The 23,798-nt window shown below is 39.1% G+C and overlaps 1 protein-coding gene across 1 annotated transcript; it reads left to right on the forward strand.

The window, feature by feature from the left end:
- The first annotated feature begins 2,904 nt into the window (after positions 1-2,904).
- On the forward strand, positions 2,905-4,660 carry LOC131245666 (mitogen-activated protein kinase kinase kinase 18-like). The gene has a single exon (XM_058245270.1). It carries the CDS (start codon positions 2,986-2,988, stop codon positions 4,444-4,446), a length of 1,461 nt encoding a protein of 486 aa, XP_058101253.1. The 5' UTR covers positions 2,905-2,985; the 3' UTR covers positions 4,447-4,660.
- The last annotated feature ends 19,138 nt before the right edge of the window (positions 4,661-23,798 follow it).

A 23,798-nucleotide genomic window follows, 5' to 3' on the forward strand; every position in this document is an offset into this window, starting at 1 on the left:
CAGAGAATTGATCAAAACCTGTGGACGTCGCCTAATTTCCTGCCAATGTGATACATGTAGGATAATCAGTACCATGAAAAGGATAGGTCCCACCTTGCACAAAAATAGGCCGTTCTGGTTATCATGTGGGCCATATCTTTGTAATTAATTGAGAATCAATCGTCTGAATCAACACAAAGGTGTGGTCCATCCAGTAAGCAGATCAGACTGAATTTGTAGAAGGTCCATCTTCATTGTGAGGCCTATCATTTTCGTGGTTCTGATTTCCTAGATAAGCGGCATGTTGGCTGTAAAACTGGCACGGTAGGCAAAGCCGTGGTACTGTTGCCGGTTGGTGATCAGATCTCTTTTATAGTGATAGCTCAATAAGGGAGCGGATTAGGTGAGACCTCGGCTTCACACAAGACGGTGCAGCCCTCACCGTAGGGCCCACCTTGATATGTGTATTCTGTATCCACACCGTCCATCCGTTTAGACAGATCATTTTAGTGCATTAACTAAAAAATGAAGTAGATTCAATTATCAGGTTGACTATAACATAGGAAAACTGGTGATTTACCATTAATGGGTCACAAACGTTTTGGATCAAGCTGATATTTATTTTTTCCCTTCATCCAGGTTCATGTGATCTTATCAACAGATTGGAATGCAAATAAACAGTAAATAAACATTAAAGTACACCTTAAGAAGTTTTTAATGGTTGGATGTTCAATCACCACTGTTTTCTAGAGTATGGTCCACATGATAATCGCATCTTCTTCATTTTTGGTATCATACCCTAAAATGATCTGAAAAAACGGATGGACGGAATGGATACAAAATGCAAAAATCAAGGTGGGCCCCACCATCTTGGGTGAGACGGGGGACTCACCTAATCCTCTCCCGCTCAGTACATGGGCAGATCTCATTCCATAACCTTTCTCTTTAAGTAAACAATCGGGCCCACCTGGCTATTCCCAGCGTAAAAGGTCGGTGTGGTCTACTTCCTCACCCGGAGGAAGCCGGTAGTAGTCCGCGGACTTCAGAACTATATACAATTCTTAACTTTTTTTTCTTCCTTTCTCTCGATTGGAGAAGGGTGTGAGGAAAGCAATGACGCAGAACCGAAAGCCGTTAACATGATTGCATGGAACACGAGATTTTCAACTAATTTGCATAATGCAAAAAAAACATCATTGCAAAAAGTTACTCAGTACTCCTTCACTTCACGAAACATGCCTAAGCAAAGCTGAGGTGTGATCTCATATGCCGAGATATCGGGATCTCACGAGATTTTGCTTATGTAAGCAGAGATTGTTACGAAAAGATAACAGAGAAGATTTATTCTTAAAACTACATTACCACTTACCTACTTCTAGTTAGCCATTGACTCTTGGTTTTTGAAAAATTTCATTTCATCAGATGGAAACAAATTAATTTCTCGTGAGATTTTGTGATGGAGTCTTTTCTAGTTCAACTACATATAACGGTTCGCATCAAGTTTTGGATATTCTTCATGAGGCCGGTTATGCTGCAACGTTGGTAGGTTAGGCTTATCATACAACCAGGGTGTGGGGCCCACGGTGATCTATGCATGATATCCAATCCATCTATCATATTGGCCTCTTATTTTCTCATTGGATACAATGACTAATGCCTATCCAAATTAGGTGGGCCCCAACATGTAAAATCATGCGTAAAACCTATAAAATCACTTGGTGTGGCCCACCTGCGCTTTGGAATAACCTAATGTTTGGTGGGGCATCTTCTGAATGGATTGAAGGGCAGATTTTCGTTACACGGGTTAACTTGAAAGGGCGCAGCTTATGGACGGATTGGATGTGGTCCTTACATCACGGTGGACCCCACGCACCGCTTTATAGAATTTTCTTTTTCCACCGACATCACGAAGAAGGAACCGGCCTCATTGGATCAACGGAGGGAGCGGATTTGGTGTTACCTGGGTAACACGATAGTGGATGTTTCCCTCACCGTGGGCCCCACCTTGATGCATATGTTGTATATCCATACCGTCCATCAGTTTTACCATATCATTTTAGTAAGGGATCCAAAAAATGAAGCAGATCCAAATCTCAAGTGAACCCAGTATGGTAAACAGTGGTCATTGAATGGCCACCATTAAAATCTTCCTTGGCCACCGTAATGTTTATTTTCCATCCAACTTGTTAATAAGGTCACACAGGGCTTGATGAAGGGAAAACAAAAATACGAGCTTGATCCAAAACTTTTGTGGCTCCCAAGTAGTTTTTTAATGGCAAGAATTCAATCCCTTAGCGTGTGGTTCACTTGAGATTTCGATCTGCTTCATTTTTTAGATCATCGGGTAAAATGGGCTGAAAAAATGGATGGACGGAGAAGATATACAACACATACATCACAGTAGCCCCATGGTCCCGAACACTCACTAACGAGTTGCCCGAGTTAACACCTAATCGGCTCCCATCAACGGGGGGAAGCACTATGGTTCCTTAATCCGCGGGCCAGCAAAAGACGATAGCGCGCATACTTTGATTGTCTAAAGAGACATAACCCGCCCACTTTTGGGGAATTTCTCAACTCAAACGCCGGTTCTATGAATTCATAGCTGGGTCCCAGCTCTTCTATTAAACATTCTTGAATAGTCCTGCGGACCTCCCTCTTTACCCCATCCGATAAAATACGGGTCCGCATACGGCTCCCCACGTGCTCACGTGCCAGCATACGTAATTCGAATTCGATGAATGCAAGCGCCGCCCAGGCGGCCGAAGCTGCCAATCCCCTCTGCTTTTGCCACGTGGAGCGCTATAGCTAAAGCAATCGTCAACGAGGAGGAGTGCAAGGGAGACGGCCAAACCCAAGGACAAAAAGGTCAAATAAAAAAAGTGAGCTTGGACCTACAGCTAACCCCCCTTATAAGAATGAGATCCACTTCCAAAGTCCCAACCCAAACGAACCCAACCAACCTCTCTTCCTCCCTCTACAGATACCCTCTTCCACCAGCACGTGATGGGCACGTGCCAATGGACCAGAGGCCGCGCCATCGGCCGCGGCTCATCCGCCACCGTCTCCATGGCCACCGATTCTCGGTCTGGTGCGATCTTCGCCGTCAAGTCAGCGGAGCTCATTCGGTCTAGCTTCTTGCAGAGAGAACAGGTAATTCTCTCCCGTCTCGACTGCCCGCGGGTTGTAGCGTACATGGGCCACGACGTCACCGCCGAAAATGGTCTGCTTTTCTACAATCTCTTCATGGAGTACGTCGATGGGGGCACGCTTTCTGACGCAATTCGCCGGCATGGGGGCCGGCTCAGCGAACCGGCGATCCGATCTCACACGCGTTCGATTCTGGAAGGGCTGGTCTATCTCCACTCGGAAAGGTTAGTGCATTGCGACATCAAGGGGCGTAACGTACTTATGGGGCAGGAAGGGGCGAAGATCGCCGATTTGGGCTGCGCTAGGTGGGCCGACGGCATCGAAAAGGGGCCTATTGCTGGAACGCCGCTTTTCATGGCACCGGAGGTCGCCCGCTGTGAGGAGCAAGGCTTCCCCGCCGACGTGTGGGCTCTTGGATGCACCCTCATCGAAATGGCTACTGGTTGCGCGCCATGGCCTGACATGGCCGATCCTGTCTCCGCCCTGTATCGAATTGGTTATTCAGCTGAGGTACCGGAATTTCCGAGCTGGCTCTCCGACGAAGGGAAGGATTTCTTAAGCAAGTGTCTAAGGAGATGTCCGACGGAGAGATGGACGGCGAATCAGCTTCTTAAGCATCCCTTCGTTGACGAATTGAATTCTCCTCCGAAACAGATCCTTGCCTCTGCCCTCTCAAATTCTCCCAAAAGTACTCTGGATCAAAGCTTCTGGGACTCCTTGGATGACATTCGACCACAACAGGAACTGACCCACATGGAATCAATAGACGATCCTCTAGCCGGAAGACTCCAGCAGTTGAGCAGCGGCAATTCACCGTCTGGAACGCCTGATTGGACTTGGGGGGAGAGTTGGGTTACAGTTCGAAGTAGCGACGGAGGTGAGGTTTCTCCGTCGCAGCCACAGGAGGGTCAGATTCCGGCCGGCCAACAAACTAGTGGGTCAGATGTTTGGAGGAGTCATGAAATTCAGGAGCTTAGTACAAACCTTGTGATTGAAGAGACTGCTCTATCAATTCGAGTGCCAAACACGTTACATTCCTGTAATGGGGTTTGTGTAATTGGATGTACATGTACTATAGATGTTACATTTTCTATTGTTAATTTGGCAAAACCAAACCATTTGTGTTTTGGAGAATTGAGATTCGGAATTTCTCTTTTTTCTATTGTTTTCGTTTTACTGTCTCCAGAAATCTTTGTTTGGAATTACACCCAAATCATGATTGGGGCGGATCTGGTGTGGGGTACTGCTGAAAACGGAAACCCCATCAGGTGGGCCATAGGTTTTCCCCCCTTTGGACCCAAATTGATAGTGAACTAATTTCAGGTTATCCCTGAAACGAGCAGGCTATTTAGGTTAGGGCAGAAATCAATTAAACCAATATGCAAATTTATTTTATTTTTGTCATCCAAACAGTCCCACAAAAACGGAAAAATCAGGTGCGTAGGGGGGAGTGTTTTCTTTGATGCTCAGGTAGAATATGACCGAACTGGATTCGGTGACGCCGGAGGGATTGTAAGTTGGGTGAGTCTTAACATTATGAGATTTGATTGGGCCACTTGTAAGAGATGGCCAGCAAAGCATGTTTGCAAGAGATACGCAACTCGACGGACACGGATTTAGATTCGGTGCATCGGTGGTTTCCTGACCTACCGGTAATTGTTTGAGCCATACGAGCCCGTGCTGCTCTCAGAATTCGCACCACGTGGAACATGCTTTAAAGTTGCCTATTTTGAAGGTGTCACGTGGCCAATTCAAATTCCGCCATGTCAAGATACATGGGCTAAATAAGGTATCACGTGGACAAATCAAATTCCTCCTTATCAAGATCCATTGGTATCGATCCCTGGTGGGGGTGGCTAACCTTGACGTGTGAACTCACGGTGTGGTGTACTAACCAGCTAACAAAAAAAAAAATCATTGGCTAAATCTGGGATGTAGATTTCGTGGGAAAGCCTTTAGCAAAAACGTCCCTGGAGAACAAATCGAGTGAGGCCCACCATAATAATTGTAAGAAATATATTCCGTCCATCGAATTTGTGAGCTCATTTTAATGAAAAGGATCCAAGATAAGTAATATTCCTTAGCTCAAGTGGCAGACTGAGTGGAGATACCTCGTTTCAACACTCGGGGTCTTGGTATCGATCCCTGGTGGGGGTGGCTAACATGGAGTGTGTACTAATAAGCTAACCCCAAAAAAAAAAAACGTAATATTCCTGGGGCGAAGTTTTGAATTAGTGTAATATTTGTGTTTTCAGCAAGAACGATGGCATGGATGGCATGCAGGCATAACTATACTTAGAGGTTTCAACGGTAGGAACTAGCTACTTTTACTTTAATGCAGCTCACTTCAGCTTCAGATCCTTTTCATTTTAACTTCTGCGGGAGGCTTTCGCAATAAATGGCGTCTACTCGACGGATTCGATTCACATCCGTACCTGACCCACGTCATTGTAGGCTGGACTAATCAAATCTCGCCACATCACTCGTGTTTTCCTGCCTCACGGAATACAGTTCCTAATGATAAACATACACGTGGCCTGCATATGCATAATTCAACTTGTTCAAATAGTTGGCCGGACCGTTCGGTGGCAAATAAATGGTCGGCTGAAATGAGAAAAAATATATATATTAGGATTTTCAGCTCTGGTTTTGGTATATGGCTAGTCAATTTGGACGGTTTGGATATGACGCACGAATGCCACGTGTAGCAGTTGTAGATAGGTTTGAATGGTCTCACTCGGCGGCCAGGCCTTTTTGAGGGAAACGGATTGGTTACTACCCCTGACACTACCCCGTGGCTGGTGGTCGGTGCTATGTGGGCCTCACCATGATGATGCCTGTGTTTCATCCATTCCGTCCATCCATTTTTGGAGATCATTTTATGGCTTAAACCCAAAAATGAGAGGTATATAATCTCAGGTGGACCACACCAGATGAAGACAATAGTAATTGGATATCCACCATTAAAATCCTCCTAAGGCCCAATGTACTGTTTATTTTACATCCAATATGTTGATTAGGTTATACAGTCTCAGATGAAGGGAAAAACAAAAATCAGCTTGATACAAAACTTTTATGGCCCCAAATTGTTTTTTAATGGTTGACGCTCATTCAACACTGTTTCCTGTAATGTGGTCCACTTAAGAGTAGGATATATCTCATTTTTGGTTTCACACAGTAAAATGATTTGTAAAAATATCTGGACGGCAGGGATGAAATACATACATCATTGTGGGGCCCACAGAGCACCGACCATCAGCCATTGGCTGATGTCAGGGGGAGTAGCCAATCCGTTACCCTTTTTGAGTCCTGAGTGGGAGGGATAGGGTCGTCCTTTTTAGTCCCAGTGCTTTCAATGCATCTTCCTGCTTTTTTCGCTTGGGGATACGCTGGCGTGCACGTGTTGTAACTGGAACTACTTCAAGAGGTGGACCCCACTTGGGCCGGCTAAAGCCATAAACGACAAATTGAATGATCTTAGCTGTCCGTTCGGTGACTTTAGGATGGTCCCATTAATGCAATATTTTTGGTCCACCGAATTGATCCGACGGCAGGTGATTTGGAATTCGTGATGGTCCCATTAATGCAATATCTTTGGTCCACCGAATTGATCTGACGGCAGGTGATATGGCATGCGTACGGTGTATATTGTAGCAGCTACCTACCTGCTGGGGAGGTTTGGCCAGCTACCAATCTCTTCCTTTCCTTTGTTCATGCCAGGTGGCTATCCTACCTGTCCGATAATAGATGCAATGTTAATGAAACAAACCGGTTTTGGTGGACCGCATTGATATATCGGCCTACCACGGGTGCTACTTGTTGGATTCGGAGTGGGTGGTGATGCCTACTGATGCTGTCAGTTCACAGTAGCTACTGGATGGTGCTCTGTGAGCCCCATCATAATGTACGTGTTTTATCCATCCCATCCATTTATTTTTTAAAAATTATTTTAAGATATTAGCCCAAAATTGAGATAGATCAAAATCTTACATATACCACAACGGAAGAAATGATGGTAATCGAACACTCACCGTTGAAAACTTCGAAAGGCCACAAAAGCTTCGAATGAAGCTAATATTTGTGTTTTCCCTACACTTGAGTTTTTATGACCCAATCAACAGGTTTGATGTCAAAAAAACTTTACAATGGGCCTTAGAAAATTTTTAAGAGTGAGAGTCTGTTCACCTGATATTTAGACCTATTTCATTTTTAGCCTCATGTCTTAAAATGACCTGGAAAAATAAATGGATCCTATGGATAAAACAACTATATCATGATGGATCATAAAGCACTATCGAGTGGGCATATGGCAGCGTCAGTAGGCAAGATTCAGGAACCACTGGAGCTGGTAGATGTACAATGGAAGGGTTTAATGTATTTTATGTACTTAGAGCTAAAAAATGAAGCATATCCAAATTTCAAGTGGACTATGATGGGGTTTTCCTCCTCAGTTCAGAGGAGAGATGGAGCAGCGGGTTATAAATTCGGAGCAATTCACCACGCTGCTCGACCGGTCATGGGTGGCGCTCGACTGGTCGAGTGGGGTTCGATTCAAAGTCCAGCGACCATCCAATATTTTTTTCTCCGAGGTACTCGACCAGTCGAGGGATGTGCTCAACCGGTCGAGTGAGCCACTTGACCGGTCGAGGACACTGCTCAACCAGTCGAGGTTACACAGATTTGAGTTCGGATCTTGTGCGGACTGCGAAAATCTGAGGTCTTTCGCAACAGGGTGCTGAAGGGAGTTTCCTAAACTATAAATAGGAGTGCTTAAGGCTTTTCTAGACAATGCAAGATGGTTTCTTAAAGCTTTGCAAGGGTTTGCTAAAGGGTTTAGGGTTATCAAAGGTGTGTGTGTGTGTGTGTGTGTGTGTGAGAGAGAGAGAGAGAGAGAGAGAGAGAGAGAGAAAGCTTGTAGAAGGGAGGTTATGCTTGTAGAAGTGATTTATTGCGCACTCGACATCTCAGCGCTTCTACGTCCTCGTGATCGGTGAGATCTCTCTTTTTTCTTTTATTCTCTTATTGTTTATCCACTCCTGCGAGAGTGAAGAAGGTTGTAACGTTTTACTTCATACTAGATTGTTGATCTGGATGAGGTCCCGTGGTTTTTACCTCTTTGAGGGTTTTCTATGTAAAAATCTCTTGTGTCGTGTGGTTTCTGCTTTGATTTATTTCATTACTTTATTATCCCATAATTCTGGTATTTTTAGGAGGCTAGATCCTAAGGTTTTGTGGAAGGCCCCCAAGAAATTGGTATCAGAGACAGGTTCATTGAACGGAGTGAGATCGGTTTTGAATTATAGAAAGTAGCTCATCAAGGATGATCAGCCTCAATGGTTCTAACTGGACCATATGAAAGGCTAAGATGAAGGACTTGCTTTATTGTAAGGACTTATATTCTCCAATTTTAGGCATATCAGCAAAATCCAAGGATATGTCTGATGATGATTGGAAGAAGATGGACTGAAAGACGGTGGGGTTTATTAGACAATGGCTGGATGATTCTGTGTTCCACCATGTGTCTACAGAGATCTCAGCCGCTAGCCTATGAATGAAATTACAAGGGTTGTATGAGAGGAAGACAACTGGTAATAAAATTTTTCTGATAAGGTGACTTGTAAATCTCAAGTTCAAAGATGGTGGTTCTGTGGCCGAGCACATGAATGAAGTTAACAATATAGTGAACCAGCTCTCTGCTATGAAGATGGTCCTGAATGATGAATTGTAGGCTTTGTTATTGCTTAGTTGATTGCCTGACAGTTGGGAGACATTAGTAGTGTCTCTAAGTAACTTCGTGCCAGATGGAAAGGTATCCAAGGAACAGGTAACTAACTGTCTTTTCAATGAGGAGACAGAGGAAGTCTCAAGGGTCTACTCAGCAAGAGACCCTTATGACACAGGAATGGGGAGAGGAAAGAACAGAAAGGGCGGGAAGGCCAGAGATAAATCAAGAGGCAAGTCGAGTACCAGGAAAGATGTTGAATGCTGGAATTGTGGTAAGAAGGGCTATTACAAGCATGAATGTCGTAAGAATAAGAATGATAAGAAAGGAAAAGGCAAGGAGAAGGATGTTGAATTAGATTCTACTACAGTCGCTTCGGATGACGATGTTGTAGTTATTATTTCAGTAGATCACGATATATGTCTCACGGCTACGAGTCAGGGCACCGACTGGGTGATAGACTCGAGAGCCTCGTTTCATGCGACTCCACGCAGGAATTTCTTCACAAGCTACAAGTCTGGTGACTTTGAGACCGTAAAGATGAGAAATTCTGACACATTGAAGATCGTAGGGGTCGGTGATATTTGTGTGAAGATTGATGTGGGCTGCACATTAGTTCTCAAGGATGTGAGGCATATCCCAGACCTTCGCCTTAACTCGATGTTAACGGGTAGACTGGATGATGATGACTATGAAAGCCGGTTTGCTGGTGGGCGCTGAAAGCTCATCAAGGGTTCGTTGATCACAGCTAGAGGAAAGAAGTGTTGCATCCTTTACAAGGCAAGTGTCAGTGTATGCAAGGGTGGGTTGAACGCAGTGGAAGATTCAGTTATTGACATATGCCACAGGCGTCTAACCACATGAGTGAAAAAGGGCTTCAGCTACTAGCAAGGAAGCGGCTCCTTCTAGACGTGGCAGGTATGCCTCCCAAAACTTATATTGATTATTTATCAGAGAAACAATATAGAGTTTCATTTATTAAATCTGGTTCTCATGTTAATAAAGTGCATGCATTAGATTTGGTTTATTCTAATGTTTGTGATCCTATGAGGACAAAAACCTTGGGTGTAGCATTGTATTTTGTTACTTTTATAGATGATACATCTAGGAGGGTTTGGGTTTATGCTTTGAAATTCAAGGACGAAGTCTTTGGTGTGTTTAAGTTGTTTCATGCTATGGTCGAGAGAGACAGATAGATCATTGAAGTGCATCTGCACTGACAATGGTGGTGAATACATCAATGACTTTCATGAGTATTGTAATTTCCTGGGTATACGGCATGAACAAATGGTTCCCAAGACCCCCTAGCATAATGGTGTGGCTGAGCGAAGGAATCGCACCATTGTTGAGAGAATTAAATGCATGTTATCCCATGCGAAGTTGTCCAAGGCATTTTAGGGAGAAGCAATGCACACGACAGTGTATTTGATAAATAGGTCTCCATCAGCCCCATTGAATGGAGAAGTACCTGAGAAGGTGTGGACTGGACAAGATCCATCATATAGTTATTTCAGGGTGTTTGGATGCAGGGCATCCGTTCACATACCATAGGACGAGAGGTCCAAGTTTGATATGAAGATCAGACAGTGTGTGTTCTTGAAGTACAGTGATGAAAAGTTTGGTTACAGATCGAGGTTACATAGATTTGAGTCCCGATCTTGTGCAGATTGCGAAAAATCTGAGGCCTTTCGTAACAGGGTGTGGAAGGGAGTTTCCTAAACTATAAATAGGGGTGCCTAGGGCTTTTCTAAGCAATGCAAGAGGGTTTCCTAAAGCTTTGCAAGGGTTTGCTAAAGGGTTTAGGCCTATCAAAGGTGAGAGAGAGAGAGAGAGAGAGAGAGAGAGAGAGAGAGAGAGAGAAATAGAGAGGAAGCTCGTGGAAGGGAGGTTATACTCGTTAAGGTGATCTACTGTGCACTCGACATCTCAGCACTTCTAAGTCCTCGTGATTGGTGAGATCTCTATGTTTTCTTTTATTCTCTTATTGTTTATCCACTTCTACGTGAGTGACGAAGGTTGTAACGTTTTACTTCATAGTGGATTGTTGATCTGGATGAGGTCCCGTTGTTTTTACCTCTTTGAGGGTTTTCCACGTAAAAATCTCTTGTGTCGTGTGGTTTGTGCTTTGATTTATTTCATTACTTTATTATCCCAAAGTTCTGGTGTTTTTGGGAAGCTAGATCCTAAGGTTTTGTGGAAGGCCCCCAACAGACAATATCATAAGAAATAAGAGTAAATGAAGGACCACCGGTAAAATTTTCCTAAAGCCTACTATAATGTTTAGTAGCCATCCAACCTGTTAATAAGGCTAACTCAACCCAATAAAACTTTACGGTGCAACGTTGCTTATCATAATTTAGCTTATCTTAGCATAACTTGGTTTAATTCAGTTCATTTACATTGCGATGCTGGACTAGCTTTTGCTTTGTATTATAATATAGTTCATTTATTTTGTTATGTTGGACTAACTTACTTTACGAGTAATGTAATTCTCTTTGTCTATGCTCATGTCATTGGACTTAGGAAGATTTTTTTTTTCTTTTTATACTCTTAATGTAATTCCATCATTTTATGCTCACGTCGTTGGACCAATGAAGATCTTTTTTATTTTCTTTTAATATAATTTCCTATGTCAATGCCCATGTTAATAAACCGAGCAAATCCTTTTCTTTGTTTTTTTTTTTTAAAATGTAATTCTCTTCGTTTCCGTTTAAGTCACTAAATTAAGGAAGACATTAGCTTTAATATTTCTCCATCCACATTGCAGTTATTGGATTTTCGAGGATTATTTATTTTGTAAGTTTTTATTATATTTTATTAATGAAATTCTATTCCTTTTGCTATCAAATTATTCCAATCAATTAATCTTTATTATCAAGGTGAGAAAAAAACATTTTGATAACAAGAAAATCAAAAAAACTCATTAAAAGAATAATTCTTTTCATTTGCAAATCGCTTAATATCTTTTACAAATGACTAAATAGATAGTTAAACTACTTAGTTCTCAATTATAGATAACTATTCATAATTTATTTATCAATTTCATTGTCTGAGGTCAAATGTGTTTGGCTTAGATTAAGCATTACTAGGCTCTCGCAAGTTCCGTACCATGTAGAGATAGATACCAATAACCTGATTTCAAGCCAAACAATTCGGTAACCAATGATTCCAGCCATCCATTGAATGACGAGCAATCATCAAGTCAGGAAACAAATTTGTAATGTAGTTCCAAATTGGCACCCACGATTTGAACGGTTTATTTTCTGAGTTACCTGACTGCCAGGTGTGCAATATCTAGGTGCCTGCGTATCAACCATCACGCTTTGCCAGAGTATCAAAGCTTTCTCATCTACGTGCAGGCACACATGTCCGAGATCCATACTGTGGCTGGTGCCCTCACAAAAAGTCAAGTCTGGTCCTGTCATTAGATAGCAATCGTAAGCCCTTCTTAACCGTTGGATCGGACGAGTAGCATTAATCCATAGGTTAGATTTCGCGTGACGGCACATCCACCACATATCCCATCAAATGATCCATCTCAACCACCTTACATGTGTCCCATGTACGGCAGATTTGGGAGTTGGGACACACATCACTGTACCGTGCCTCCATGGGCACGGTACTTTCCATACCTGCATCATGCCGTTCTGAACACGTGGCAGACATGGACACAATCAAAACCGTTAATTTCGTATTTTGCAATAGTAAATGGGCCATTGTCCAAAAAAATCAGTGTTTAAACGATTCGAGCCACTTAAGTGGGGAAGGTCACATTTAGGCTAATAAACGGAAGAACCCACAGGATGGCAGGCGCGGATCATGTAAAGAAGCCCAACCCAGGAGCTTTAGAATCAGGTTATGTTTGGAGTCTGGGCCCACCAGGAGACTAACAATTATTAAAAGGCTAAGGTTGCTCATGTATAAAGCCTTTAAGGCAGACTTCATACAAGGTTCAACCCAAGTATTTACTGGGCCTGTAAAACTAAGGTTGGGCCATTAATGGGCCTGACAAATCCAGCCTGAAATATGCCGGCAACACAGTTGCAACCCTCAATTGCATTGGTGGTTATAGATGGACGGTTATTAATTCAATTTTACTCTACAATGAGCTGAAATTCGATAATGGTCCACTAAGAAATATTGATATCGGGTCTTAAATAAGTCATGGGGCGCATCCAGACAAACCTTGATACCAATCCATTACCTATCCAATGTGGTTAATTTTCTCTTTTATGAGCGCTCTCAAGGTCAGTAGATTTGAAAGGTCAGCTAACCTTAGCCCTTTATTATTTTTATTTTTTTAACGTTCAAACTAACATGAAAGCATGTGTGTAGGATCAATCCATGAATTATATAAAATAACAGGTGCATGGATAAAAATAAGAGATAACATCTTCTTATTAAAATAGCTCCCAAATCCTTTAAGAGAGAGTGGCCACTAAAAATTAGAGATGGAATTAATGTTATTAATAAAAAGTCTGTTAACAAAGCTTTTTTTATTATTTATTTAAAATTTGATAATTATAAGTCATAAATTCTAAATTCATTATTATTCTCAAATAATAAACTTAAACAGTTCTTAGACTAACGCAAACTCTTTCTTATAATAGAAATAAGGACAACAAACTAGAACTTTCTGAATCTAAAAATATTATAAAAATAGAAAAAATAAAAAATAATAAAATTTAACTTCAAATTCAGAATTAACATATAAAATAATTTATTTTTGAAAAACCATTGGGAAGTCAGTGGCCTTTTGGCACTGATGTAAATTTGTTAATAGCTTTCTAACAATATATTATACGTGAGAGACAGATAAGCTATTACAAAGTTATAGACATTGAAAGCTATAATGCATACTATACCCTTGATCAAACTTTTTAGCCCAATTTTTTTCAATCCTAACCATCCACACAATTGTCATTGACTTTGTCCAACATTAACATAGACATGATATTTTCTTTTAACATCCATCTTTTCCGTACACATGGCTAACCTGATGAGTATCCCTAAAAATCTCCATTATTTAATCTGAACCTTTTGGCCTATAGTTCAGACGGTTAGAAGGAGATATCAGAAAACCCAACGACGGTTCACATTCAAACATCCTCCCATGGACATCTCTGTTAGGGGTGACCTAACCCATTTACTAGATGGGCTACAAATTGGCAGCCCAAACCTGAACTGCGGTGGCCTGATCCAACCCATTTACAAGCCCAATCAGACCTAACCCACTAGTTGCAATGGGGTCAGGGTCATCCGACTCGGCATGATCCAACTCATGTTTAAGACAAAGGTACCCTCAACCCACTCAAAATGCTGAATACATGCACTACATATGGACAACTGAAGAATCTATGCATGCTTATAATCTATTGTTTTGTTTTGGATCTAGGGCTGGGTTGGGTTAGGTTATCTGACCAAGCCCATTGATAAACCTATATGGGATAGGTAGGTAGGTTTGAACCCAAGCACAACCCATTTTCTTAAATGGACCATATTCAGCCCTACCCACTACAACTTAGCTTAGACAGACCATGTCTTAAAAGAGGGTCGCACCAATTGACCCATGGGCCAACTGGATCCATTGCCACCATAAACGTTAGTAGGTCCAGAAATCAGATGGCCTGGTCCATTGGGTTCAAGGTCCTGATTCAGCATGGGTTGGGCTCAGGCAATATTCCGGTTGTTGGGCTTGGGTCTAATCCTGAGGGCTGATTGCCTAGCTGAGTCACGAATGGGCCTGGTTTAAAAAATTTCCTATTAAGGTATGTCTAAAGCCCAAGGCTGGGCCCGTTTATTACCTTTAATGATGGGCTTGGGCTTATATACTTAGATGTACAACACAGGTGCCGACTTCGCACGTTAGCATGGAGAAAGACTATGCAACATGTAAGCCATCCACTACATGGGTCCTACGTTGTAGATCGGGTCTATCGGGTACTCTTGCAGCTCGGTATACCTGTTAACAACACAAATCACATGCGCTGACCTGGTAAGAATGTGCAAAATCTAAACCATCCACTAGGTGGGCCCTATCTTTTAGATGCTGTATCCCAAATATCAGGCAGGTAGACTCATTAGGTGGACCACGGTGTTTGAAACAAATGGCTGGCTAATAAAGCTTAGGCTTCCTTCATTTTTTTTTCGAATGTTGTGGCCCACCAGATGAGTCAATTGATCTTATTTTTGGGACGTGGCATCTAAAAGGTTGGACTCAACTGGTGGATGGCTTAGATTTGTGATGTAGGACGTGGCACTGATACATTCCTATCATGGTTGGACCAAACGAAGGTGAACGGTATGTTAGCCATAACTTCTGATCCGGCTATCGTTGCTGGGCGCACAACCTATCAATTTTTATTGTGCGCTTTCAGCTCAAAAACAAAAGTTCAAGAAAAAAATTACTATTTTTAATAATTTCGATTTTTGTAATATATATTTTTTTAATTTTATTTTTAAAGTTTTAGATTTTCTTCGTTTTTAGAAATAAGGACTCTTTTAGCAAAAGTTTATGTGCAATTTTTTATTTATTTATAGAAATTAAACTTTAGAAGAATTTTACTAGAATTAGGATTTTTATTAAGGCTAGAATTTTTTTATTTTTGATAATTAAAATTTTAGTTTAGTTTTTTGCTATAATGTAATGGGAACACATATAGAAAGGACAATTACAAATTACTTTATTTTCATAATTATTAGAAATTATTCTCTATTTTCTTCCCTAGTGGATTTGAAGAATCTCTATAAGAAGCCTAGAAAAGCTCCATGGATTTGGAGTAGTCATTCCCAAGGAAGATGGTGATTGGCCCCCCCCCCCCACACACACACACACACATACACACACACACACACACACATATATATATATATATATCAGAATGCTCAGCTGTGCAGTAGTTCGCACGGAACTTATTTAAATTCATTTAAGAACTCATCATACATGATGTGGCTTCAAAATCTGAACGGTTCACGTGAAGCAGCACCTCATGAAACCTCCCAAGCTCAATTTTTTTTTTTTTACTACTTTGATCCAAAACTTTGGTGGGCCATGAAAAATGAAAACAGTTTCCTCCCTAGATTTGCATTTCTCTTTTCTATGGCCCACCAAATTTTAGATGAGGGTGAAAATTTATCCCTTCGAGTTTCATGGGATTCTGCATCACATGGACTGTTCGGATTAGACACTTATGACACGTGTGCAAAAGTGCACACGTGCAGGTGCGCAGGTGAGCATGACTCTCTCTCTATATGTGTCTGTGTGTGTGTCTGCGCACGCAAATGGCACATGGGCAACCAAACTTTCTTATCAAGAAAGCTTAAAAAAGTTGGAAAACTTCGAACGTGAGAACTATGCTCAGGATCAAACAGAATAATATCATCCTGTTTTTCAATCCAACGCAACCCTATGGCCCACCAGTCCATCTAACAAGAGGTGATGATGTTAAGGACTCACGGTTAGATCCCTTGTAATAATAGAAATAGAGCACAATTCACTTGGGGCACCATCTTCAACCGTGTGGTTGTCATGTGGTGCAATCCATACGCAGTTATACTCCCAAAATTTTAAGTAGTTGGTGGGAGAACGTAATAATAATCATACAGGGGATCTTCCATTTATAAAAAATAAAATAAAAAATACCAAGGGACCATCCATTTACCATCAGAGATGGTTTCCGCACGGTAATGGCATGCACAAACGTAATATTTTTTTAATATGGATTGACTTGGTTGTCGGAAAAAAGAAAGAGAGAAGTGTAATGAATGTTCAACAATCGCTCCCTTGAAATCTACCACTAACATTGCATGGTGAACTTGTTGGGAAAAATAGAGTTAAAAATTTAAGGAAAAAACAAGTATTTTATTTTGTCTTTTTCCTATTTTATCCGTAATGTTATTTATTCTATTTTATCTTGTAGTGGTGTTTTTAATCCCACATTAGATACAAAGTGAAATAAGAAAATCTTTATAAAAGATCATTTTCCTTATAACTTGTATTGGAAATCAAATGTATAACTTGAGAGCAACTTTGTACACGTTGTGCTGGGCCAGGCTGTGGTTGGGTTGAAGTGTGGACGTGTTCGTGCTCATGCCATTTAAAATAGATGAAAAATCTATCTTTTCTATGCACCGAATCTTAGGTAATGTTCCGGTCATCTACTAAAATAGATAGAACTCTACGATTTAGCGAATCAATGATTCTTTTTTGTGGGGGTAGATCTTTGAGACTATAACAATAATGTGCCTCAGCTCTTCACTTCATTTTCTTTATTCTCTATCTCGAATTTTTTCTAATTTCGATCGTCTCTATAATTTAGAATCAATAACATTTTGTAGATTTCATCTTGAGGGAATTCATTTCTTGAGGACCTTGTTGAATAGAAATGAAAAATTAACATTTATGAGATAATAACCACCTTATATCGTGTGAAGAATTAACTATGAAAAATGATAATAATACCTATACATTTTCCATTGCTATTTTTTACTATTCAAACACAATTCAAGATGTGCTCATGGATAAAGTACATTTTATTTTTTCTTTTCTCAATATCCAAACAGTTATGTATGCTTACTGGAGGACCTAAACATTATGATGTATGCTATTTCATATATGAATATCATGAGTGCGCATGGTGGATAATGTAATGTGATGATGTATGCTATTGTCTTATTTGAACTATGAATAGCAGGAAAGTCATGAAGTTTTGAATGATTTTATTGACTATTTCATTTTTGTTCTTCTTCCCAAATAAATTAATGAGTTTTGTAAGTAACGTTTCAACTAGAATATAAAATTTTAATTTCATGAAATTGCCTTTTGAAGTCATCCAACCAAAACCCTTTTGGTTGTATGTAAATTGACCATCCATTTCATTGATTGATGATTCAATGTCAATATTCTTCACTTGAAGTGATTTCTGAGAGTGGATAAAGATGTTCATGAGCACAGGTGACAAGGAGCTGCCTTGTGGGATTCCCTCTCCTCTTGTTGAGTTGTTTTTTCCATCTAAGACAAATGTTGTCAAGGAAAGCACAAATTACTTGAGCGAACTGGTCAACTTTAACATATTGATTTATGCTATCCATCAGACTATCGTGCTTTATATTATCGAAACAACTAACGATATTTGCTGAAATCAATTGATCAACCTTGCTCTGCCCCTTCACTTGGGTAGGAAACTTAAGATGTTCCGGGATGGAAATGAGGGAATGTCTACAATACCTGGATTTAGTCGGATACAATTTGAGGGATTTTATAGGTTCATTGATCAGGGCTTGACGGAAGAACTTCATTAGTTTCCAAAAAGGTAGGTAGCCCATTGCAAATAACCACTACACCAAAATTGTGAATTTGCGACGGACTAACACCGTCACAAAACCAAATTAACAACGGATTTGGTCCGTCGCTGTTTCCCAGCCGCAAAAATAAACGACGGAATTAGTCCGTCGTAGATTTGCGACGGATCCTATCCGTCGCTGAGTTGTGAATTGTTCGTCATTATAAACTTTTGCGACGTATACGGGCTGTTGCTGATCTTAAGAAATTAGCGACGGATTTGGTCCGTCGCTAAAATTTCTTGCAAATTAAAAAAGACCATGGATTTGTTGTTGTTGCCGCCTTTTTTTTTTTTTTTTTTTTAAATTTTAATTTTTTATTGAATTTGTTACACTTGATAGTCGTCAAAATAAAATTCATAAGATTGTTTAATTTTTGTTGTGCTTGGATGCTCAGTTGACCTGAATAGCAAATTGAGCTCAATATATAGTAAATAACAAAAATTGAAGTGTGGCAGCATCACTATCTTGCCATTTAAGCATGCCAAACATGCATTAATTACGAACATATCTCTTGTATATTATCTAGGGACTTTTCAAGTTTAAACATATGCTCGAATCTAATAGCTATACTTACTAGCCCCATATATATCGTAATGATTCATGCTTTTCAGCTTCTAAATGCTGTGATTAGAAGTCCAAATGACATAACCAAAGCAAACATCCCATCAGCAAAGGCTGTCCACTAATGATCAAGTGTATGATCCCTGCCAATTTCTAAACTGTAATTATGATCCCATCTGCCATGACCATGTGACATATAAACCCGAGTTAGAAATATGTGTGAGCCCTTACATTTTGTAAAGAATGATGTTGCGCTGAGCATTTAATAACTCAAATGGTATAGCATCAAACATTTCACATAGTAGATTAACTTCTAATTGCAAGGTTAAGGTTGTGTTTGGATGCTCCATTGAAATGCCAAAATTCAATTCAGTATGGTGGGATGTCCCAAGTGTTGCTAGCCTTCCCATTCATCAAGAGAGACTAGCAACCCAAACAACGTTAGATATATATATATATATGTTTGTACGTATGTATGTATGTATTCGAATCTGTTATACCTGATAGTCATCCAAAAAAAAAATTTAACACAATTGTTTCATAAGAATCCCATTCACAAAATTCAAAAGATTGGGCTGAATGTGAAACTGGACTAAATATCATTTTGAGTGTGCTTGGATGCTCAGTTGGCTTGAATAGAAAACCGAACTAAATATAATGTAAATAGCCAAAATTAAACTGTGGTAGCATTGCCATCTTACCATTTAAGCGTGTCAAACATGCATTAATTACGACCATATCTCTTGTATTATTATCAAGGTACTCCCTCAAGTTCAAAGAATATGCTCAAATCTAGTAGCTTTACTTACCAGCCCCATATCGCCATAATTGTGCTTTTCGGCTTCTTAACGTTGTGATTAAAAGTTCAAATGACAAAACCAAAGCAAACCTTCATGAATGTATGAATTCTATCGAATTTCAATTTTCTCGTTTGGGTATGTGAAACTCATCTACAAGTCCTTATATAGCAGCCAATCCATGAATTAATAAGAGGGTTGAATTGATGAAAAGAGTAATGGCTTACATCTTGTAATAATGTATTGACACAAAAGATACATTTCAATAAGATAATTGTTTGAAGGATCAAATTTCTCTAACATGTTCTCATGTTGGCTTGATTGAAAATCTCAATTGATGAAGGTGGAAAAGAACAATAAAAACCTAACATACCCGTTTGATTTGTTTTAATGTTATTCTATTCAATTTTAATCACAAAAGAATGCTACTTATGGGTGTGTTTGGATGCTCGGTTGGCCTGAATAAGAAACTGGACTAAATATCATTTTAGGTGTGTTTGGATGCTCAATTGACCTAAATAGAAAACTGAACAAAATAAATAGTAAATATCCAAAATTGAAGTGTGGCAGCATTGTCATCAAATGATCCCACCTACATTTTCGTAATTTCCTATACACATAATTGAATTATTAGAAATTGGAATTCAGTTCAATTGAGCATCCAAAGACACCTTAACTTATTACATCACCAAACGTAAGGGACAATGTTAAGAAAGTTCAATCAAGTTGATAAGGCTCTGGCCCTTTCACCATAATAGTAATAATGAAGTGGACACATAGGCATAAGCCCAATGCCTATGATGGAAACAAAGTCTCATCCTTCCAAGATGGTAGATGACAATTGAAGAGCATTTCATGACATACAAGTTCATCTTTTCATCAACAAAAGAAGATAACTAAAAAGCCATAATTCCAAAGAAGTTGCAAACTCAATGTGTTATCGTCTTAATGAAAAAAGAAAAAAAAAAAGAAAAAGAAAAAAACAAACAAACAAAGACAACCATGATAAACTGTGAAGGTTTGAATTCCTTTTTCCATTTGTATCTAAAATGATTTTCTACAATGAAGCCATGTTCTATCAACTTTGACTTCACGGATCCTTGGCTATCCATGAGTAGGAATCACAAGATGGATGGATGTTCGGAAGGGCTCTATCGTTTGTCTTTTTTTTTTTTTCTTTTCTTTTAGAGGTTCGACTATAAGGTTGTTTGATAAAATTTATTTTAAAAACCTATCACTAAAATTTGATATTTTTAATGATTTTTATTAATTCAAATCATTTAGCAAATTCAACTTATTAAGTACTTAAATTAATTTTACATTATATATATATATATATATATATATATATATATATATATATATATATATATATATATATATATATATATATATATATATATATATATATATATAAGCTCTCCTTTACTTAATGCTGAAGGTTGAATGCTGAAAGTGGTGGTGCATTATTTTTTTTTTTAATTTTTTTTTAATTTTTAATAAAATATTCTTAAAATTATTTCAAAATTACAATTCAACACTTCAAGTTAGTGTGTCCCACTTGATTAAATCATTGCACATAAAGAATTTTCTAGATGATTCTTTTCCTTTATTTTTTATGGGATTGAATGTTGTTGGTGCTTTCCAACAGTTTATATTTTTATCAACCAAATATATCAAAACTGGAGCCCAATGTTGCCATACATAATTCAAAATGTACAAACACATTAAAATGTGTAAACTAAATAAACACACTTCAAAATTTGACCATGTAGAATCAAACTAATTAACTAATAATATATACTACATCTTTAGCCACATATAAACAATATTGATATAGTATTATCTACTACATACTAGTAACATACAACCAATATTGGGACACCATACCATAAGTTACAAGAATATCATGTCCCCCTAAACAAGGTATTCTCAATCCATTGATAACATACATACACACACACACATACACGCACACACACAAACATATTATAATTTGTTTATTGTCATTTATATTCACAAATACATTCATCATCCAACTAACTATTAACAATATTTATAAACAAATAAAAGATATCCAACTAACTTTTTATAATAATTTGCAACTTAACTTACTGGGAACCGTTATGCATCGTAACGTCTTACGACAAAGCAGGTTTTGAGAAGTTACAAGTTGGACTTCTACAACAAAATATAAATGAAATGATAAAAATATAAATTAATCAAGATTAACTTAAGGTTTTGAGAACTTATAGTTCGCTAAAGATTTATAGGTTCACCAAAGAGGAAGGAATTGCACTTGAATGTAAACATGATTAAATATAATTTTGGGTGTATTTGGATGCTCAGTTGGCATGAATAGCAAACTGAACTAAATATATGGTAAATAGGCTAAATTGAAGTGCAGCAGCATTGCCATTTTACCATAAAGATGGTCTTCCAATGAGAGACAGTGTGGCTGTAGAGGTGCTAATGGTGTACTTTATACCTCTCTCACGACCTTACGCAAACCAGTGCGAGTCGCAGTGCGATAATGGTTAAGAGAGATGGGTTAGGTGGTTGGGTTCAGGGTGTTGTGGAGAAGAGATGTGAGAGAGATCTCTCTGCCATATATAAGAGTTGTGGAGTTGTTTAAGAGGCCTAGTGTAATTGCTCATACAATAATTAACCAGAACATGCAGAAATCACTACATGTGGTTAGCCTAACAATTAGAAACGGCTAGCCACTGTGTCTAAATGACTAGCATGCAGCTAGTCTCCCACATGCAAAATGGTTAGAAATTGCAAAAAAAAATGGCTAGTTTCTCCCCAACAATCAGAAACGGCCTATTATATTTATGACCTTGGACCAAAATGTCTATGCACCCTTGTCTATATAAACAAAGCTTGGCTAGTTCATTCAATCATCACGACCAAACCAACTCATTTTTTCATATAAACTAGCAACCTTCAAGTGTTCTTTGATCAAGTTAGCAGGTTTATTACGAACCCGAGACTTCCAAGTAACCAGACTAGCATAGTGGTCTAATCTAGCAAAAGTAATCTTCAATTTATTATTATTATTATTATTATTATTATTATTATTTTAAAGATTTCTTTTATCAGTAAAACTATCTTTACAGAGTTCCATTAGTAGTTCCTTCATGATTGCTGAACGCAGAATCACACATAGGCTCGTTGTATCCTGAAAGCTATTTGGTTATAATCTGTCACCAGTCTTGATTATTTTGAGAAGGTGCGAATAATGCTTTAAGGACAACATGATCACACGAGGAGCTTAAGCCTGTCCTTAATATTATATTTTTTGATTTTCTATTTTCTTTTATTTTAGAGTAATTATAAATCTGTAATTTGAAATTATCAAATCTCAACCATATATATTAAGAGTCCATTTTTATGCTAAATTAAAGAGTTAGAAAACTTTGTATGAAATGCTTTTGGGATCCCTGATTCACTGTATGGTCCATCGGATCTACAGTTTGGATCACCAGTTTGTGAACACCTCGATGGCACTTTTTTTTTTTTTACATGCACACACACCCCACACACTCATGCTAGTGGAATTTCACCACCTATGGGTACTCGAACCTTTGACCGGGTGTTGAAACTCCTGAGAGTCTACCACCCGAGCAAGAGTAAGGAAGGACCCCCTCGATGGCACTATCTCATGCATCAGAACTGTGGAATTCCTCTCCAGCAGATCAACAGCTATGATCATCTGGCCTTTTCCACAAGTGGGCACCTTGAAAAAAGGTTGGAGTCGAGTTTCTAAGGGAGATGTTTGGATCTGGGCATTGCACAGCACATGAACTATACACGTGTGAAATGTTCTAATGATCTACGTGTGACACTGTATAAGTTTAAGTATCTCTCTCACATGTGCATGAAGTTCATATGTTAGGTAGATATGTGTGTGTTATACGCATTACAATTATGACATCAGAAAATTAATTTCCCAAGATGATGTTACAAGCATTAATGACACCAAATAATTATTGTATTTTGTTTTAAAATAGTATTAAAATTTGATTTTTCAAATTTTCGGTGATTTCCCTCCATTTTTGAAAAGTTGTAGTACTTTTGAGTTGTGGGTTTTATCCCACATCGGATTTGACATAGTAAACTATCTTGTATATAAGATAGTCTTTTTGCCAAGGGTTTGAGCCCCTTTCAGGGGGCATGTGAATTTGGTCATATGGGGGGCTATGCTAATAGCTCTAATCTATGTCATTGACCACACACGCGCG

Source organism: Magnolia sinica, chromosome 5, assembly GCF_029962835.1.
Source record: "Magnolia sinica isolate HGM2019 chromosome 5, MsV1, whole genome shotgun sequence".
In the NCBI taxonomy this organism is placed as follows: Eukaryota; Viridiplantae; Streptophyta; class Magnoliopsida; order Magnoliales; family Magnoliaceae; genus Magnolia; species Magnolia sinica.

Coding starts and splice junctions, on each gene's coding strand:
- LOC131245666 (XM_058245270.1), top strand. CDS start 2,986: ATGGGCACGTGCCAATGGACCAGAGGCCGCGCCATCGGCCGCGGCTCA.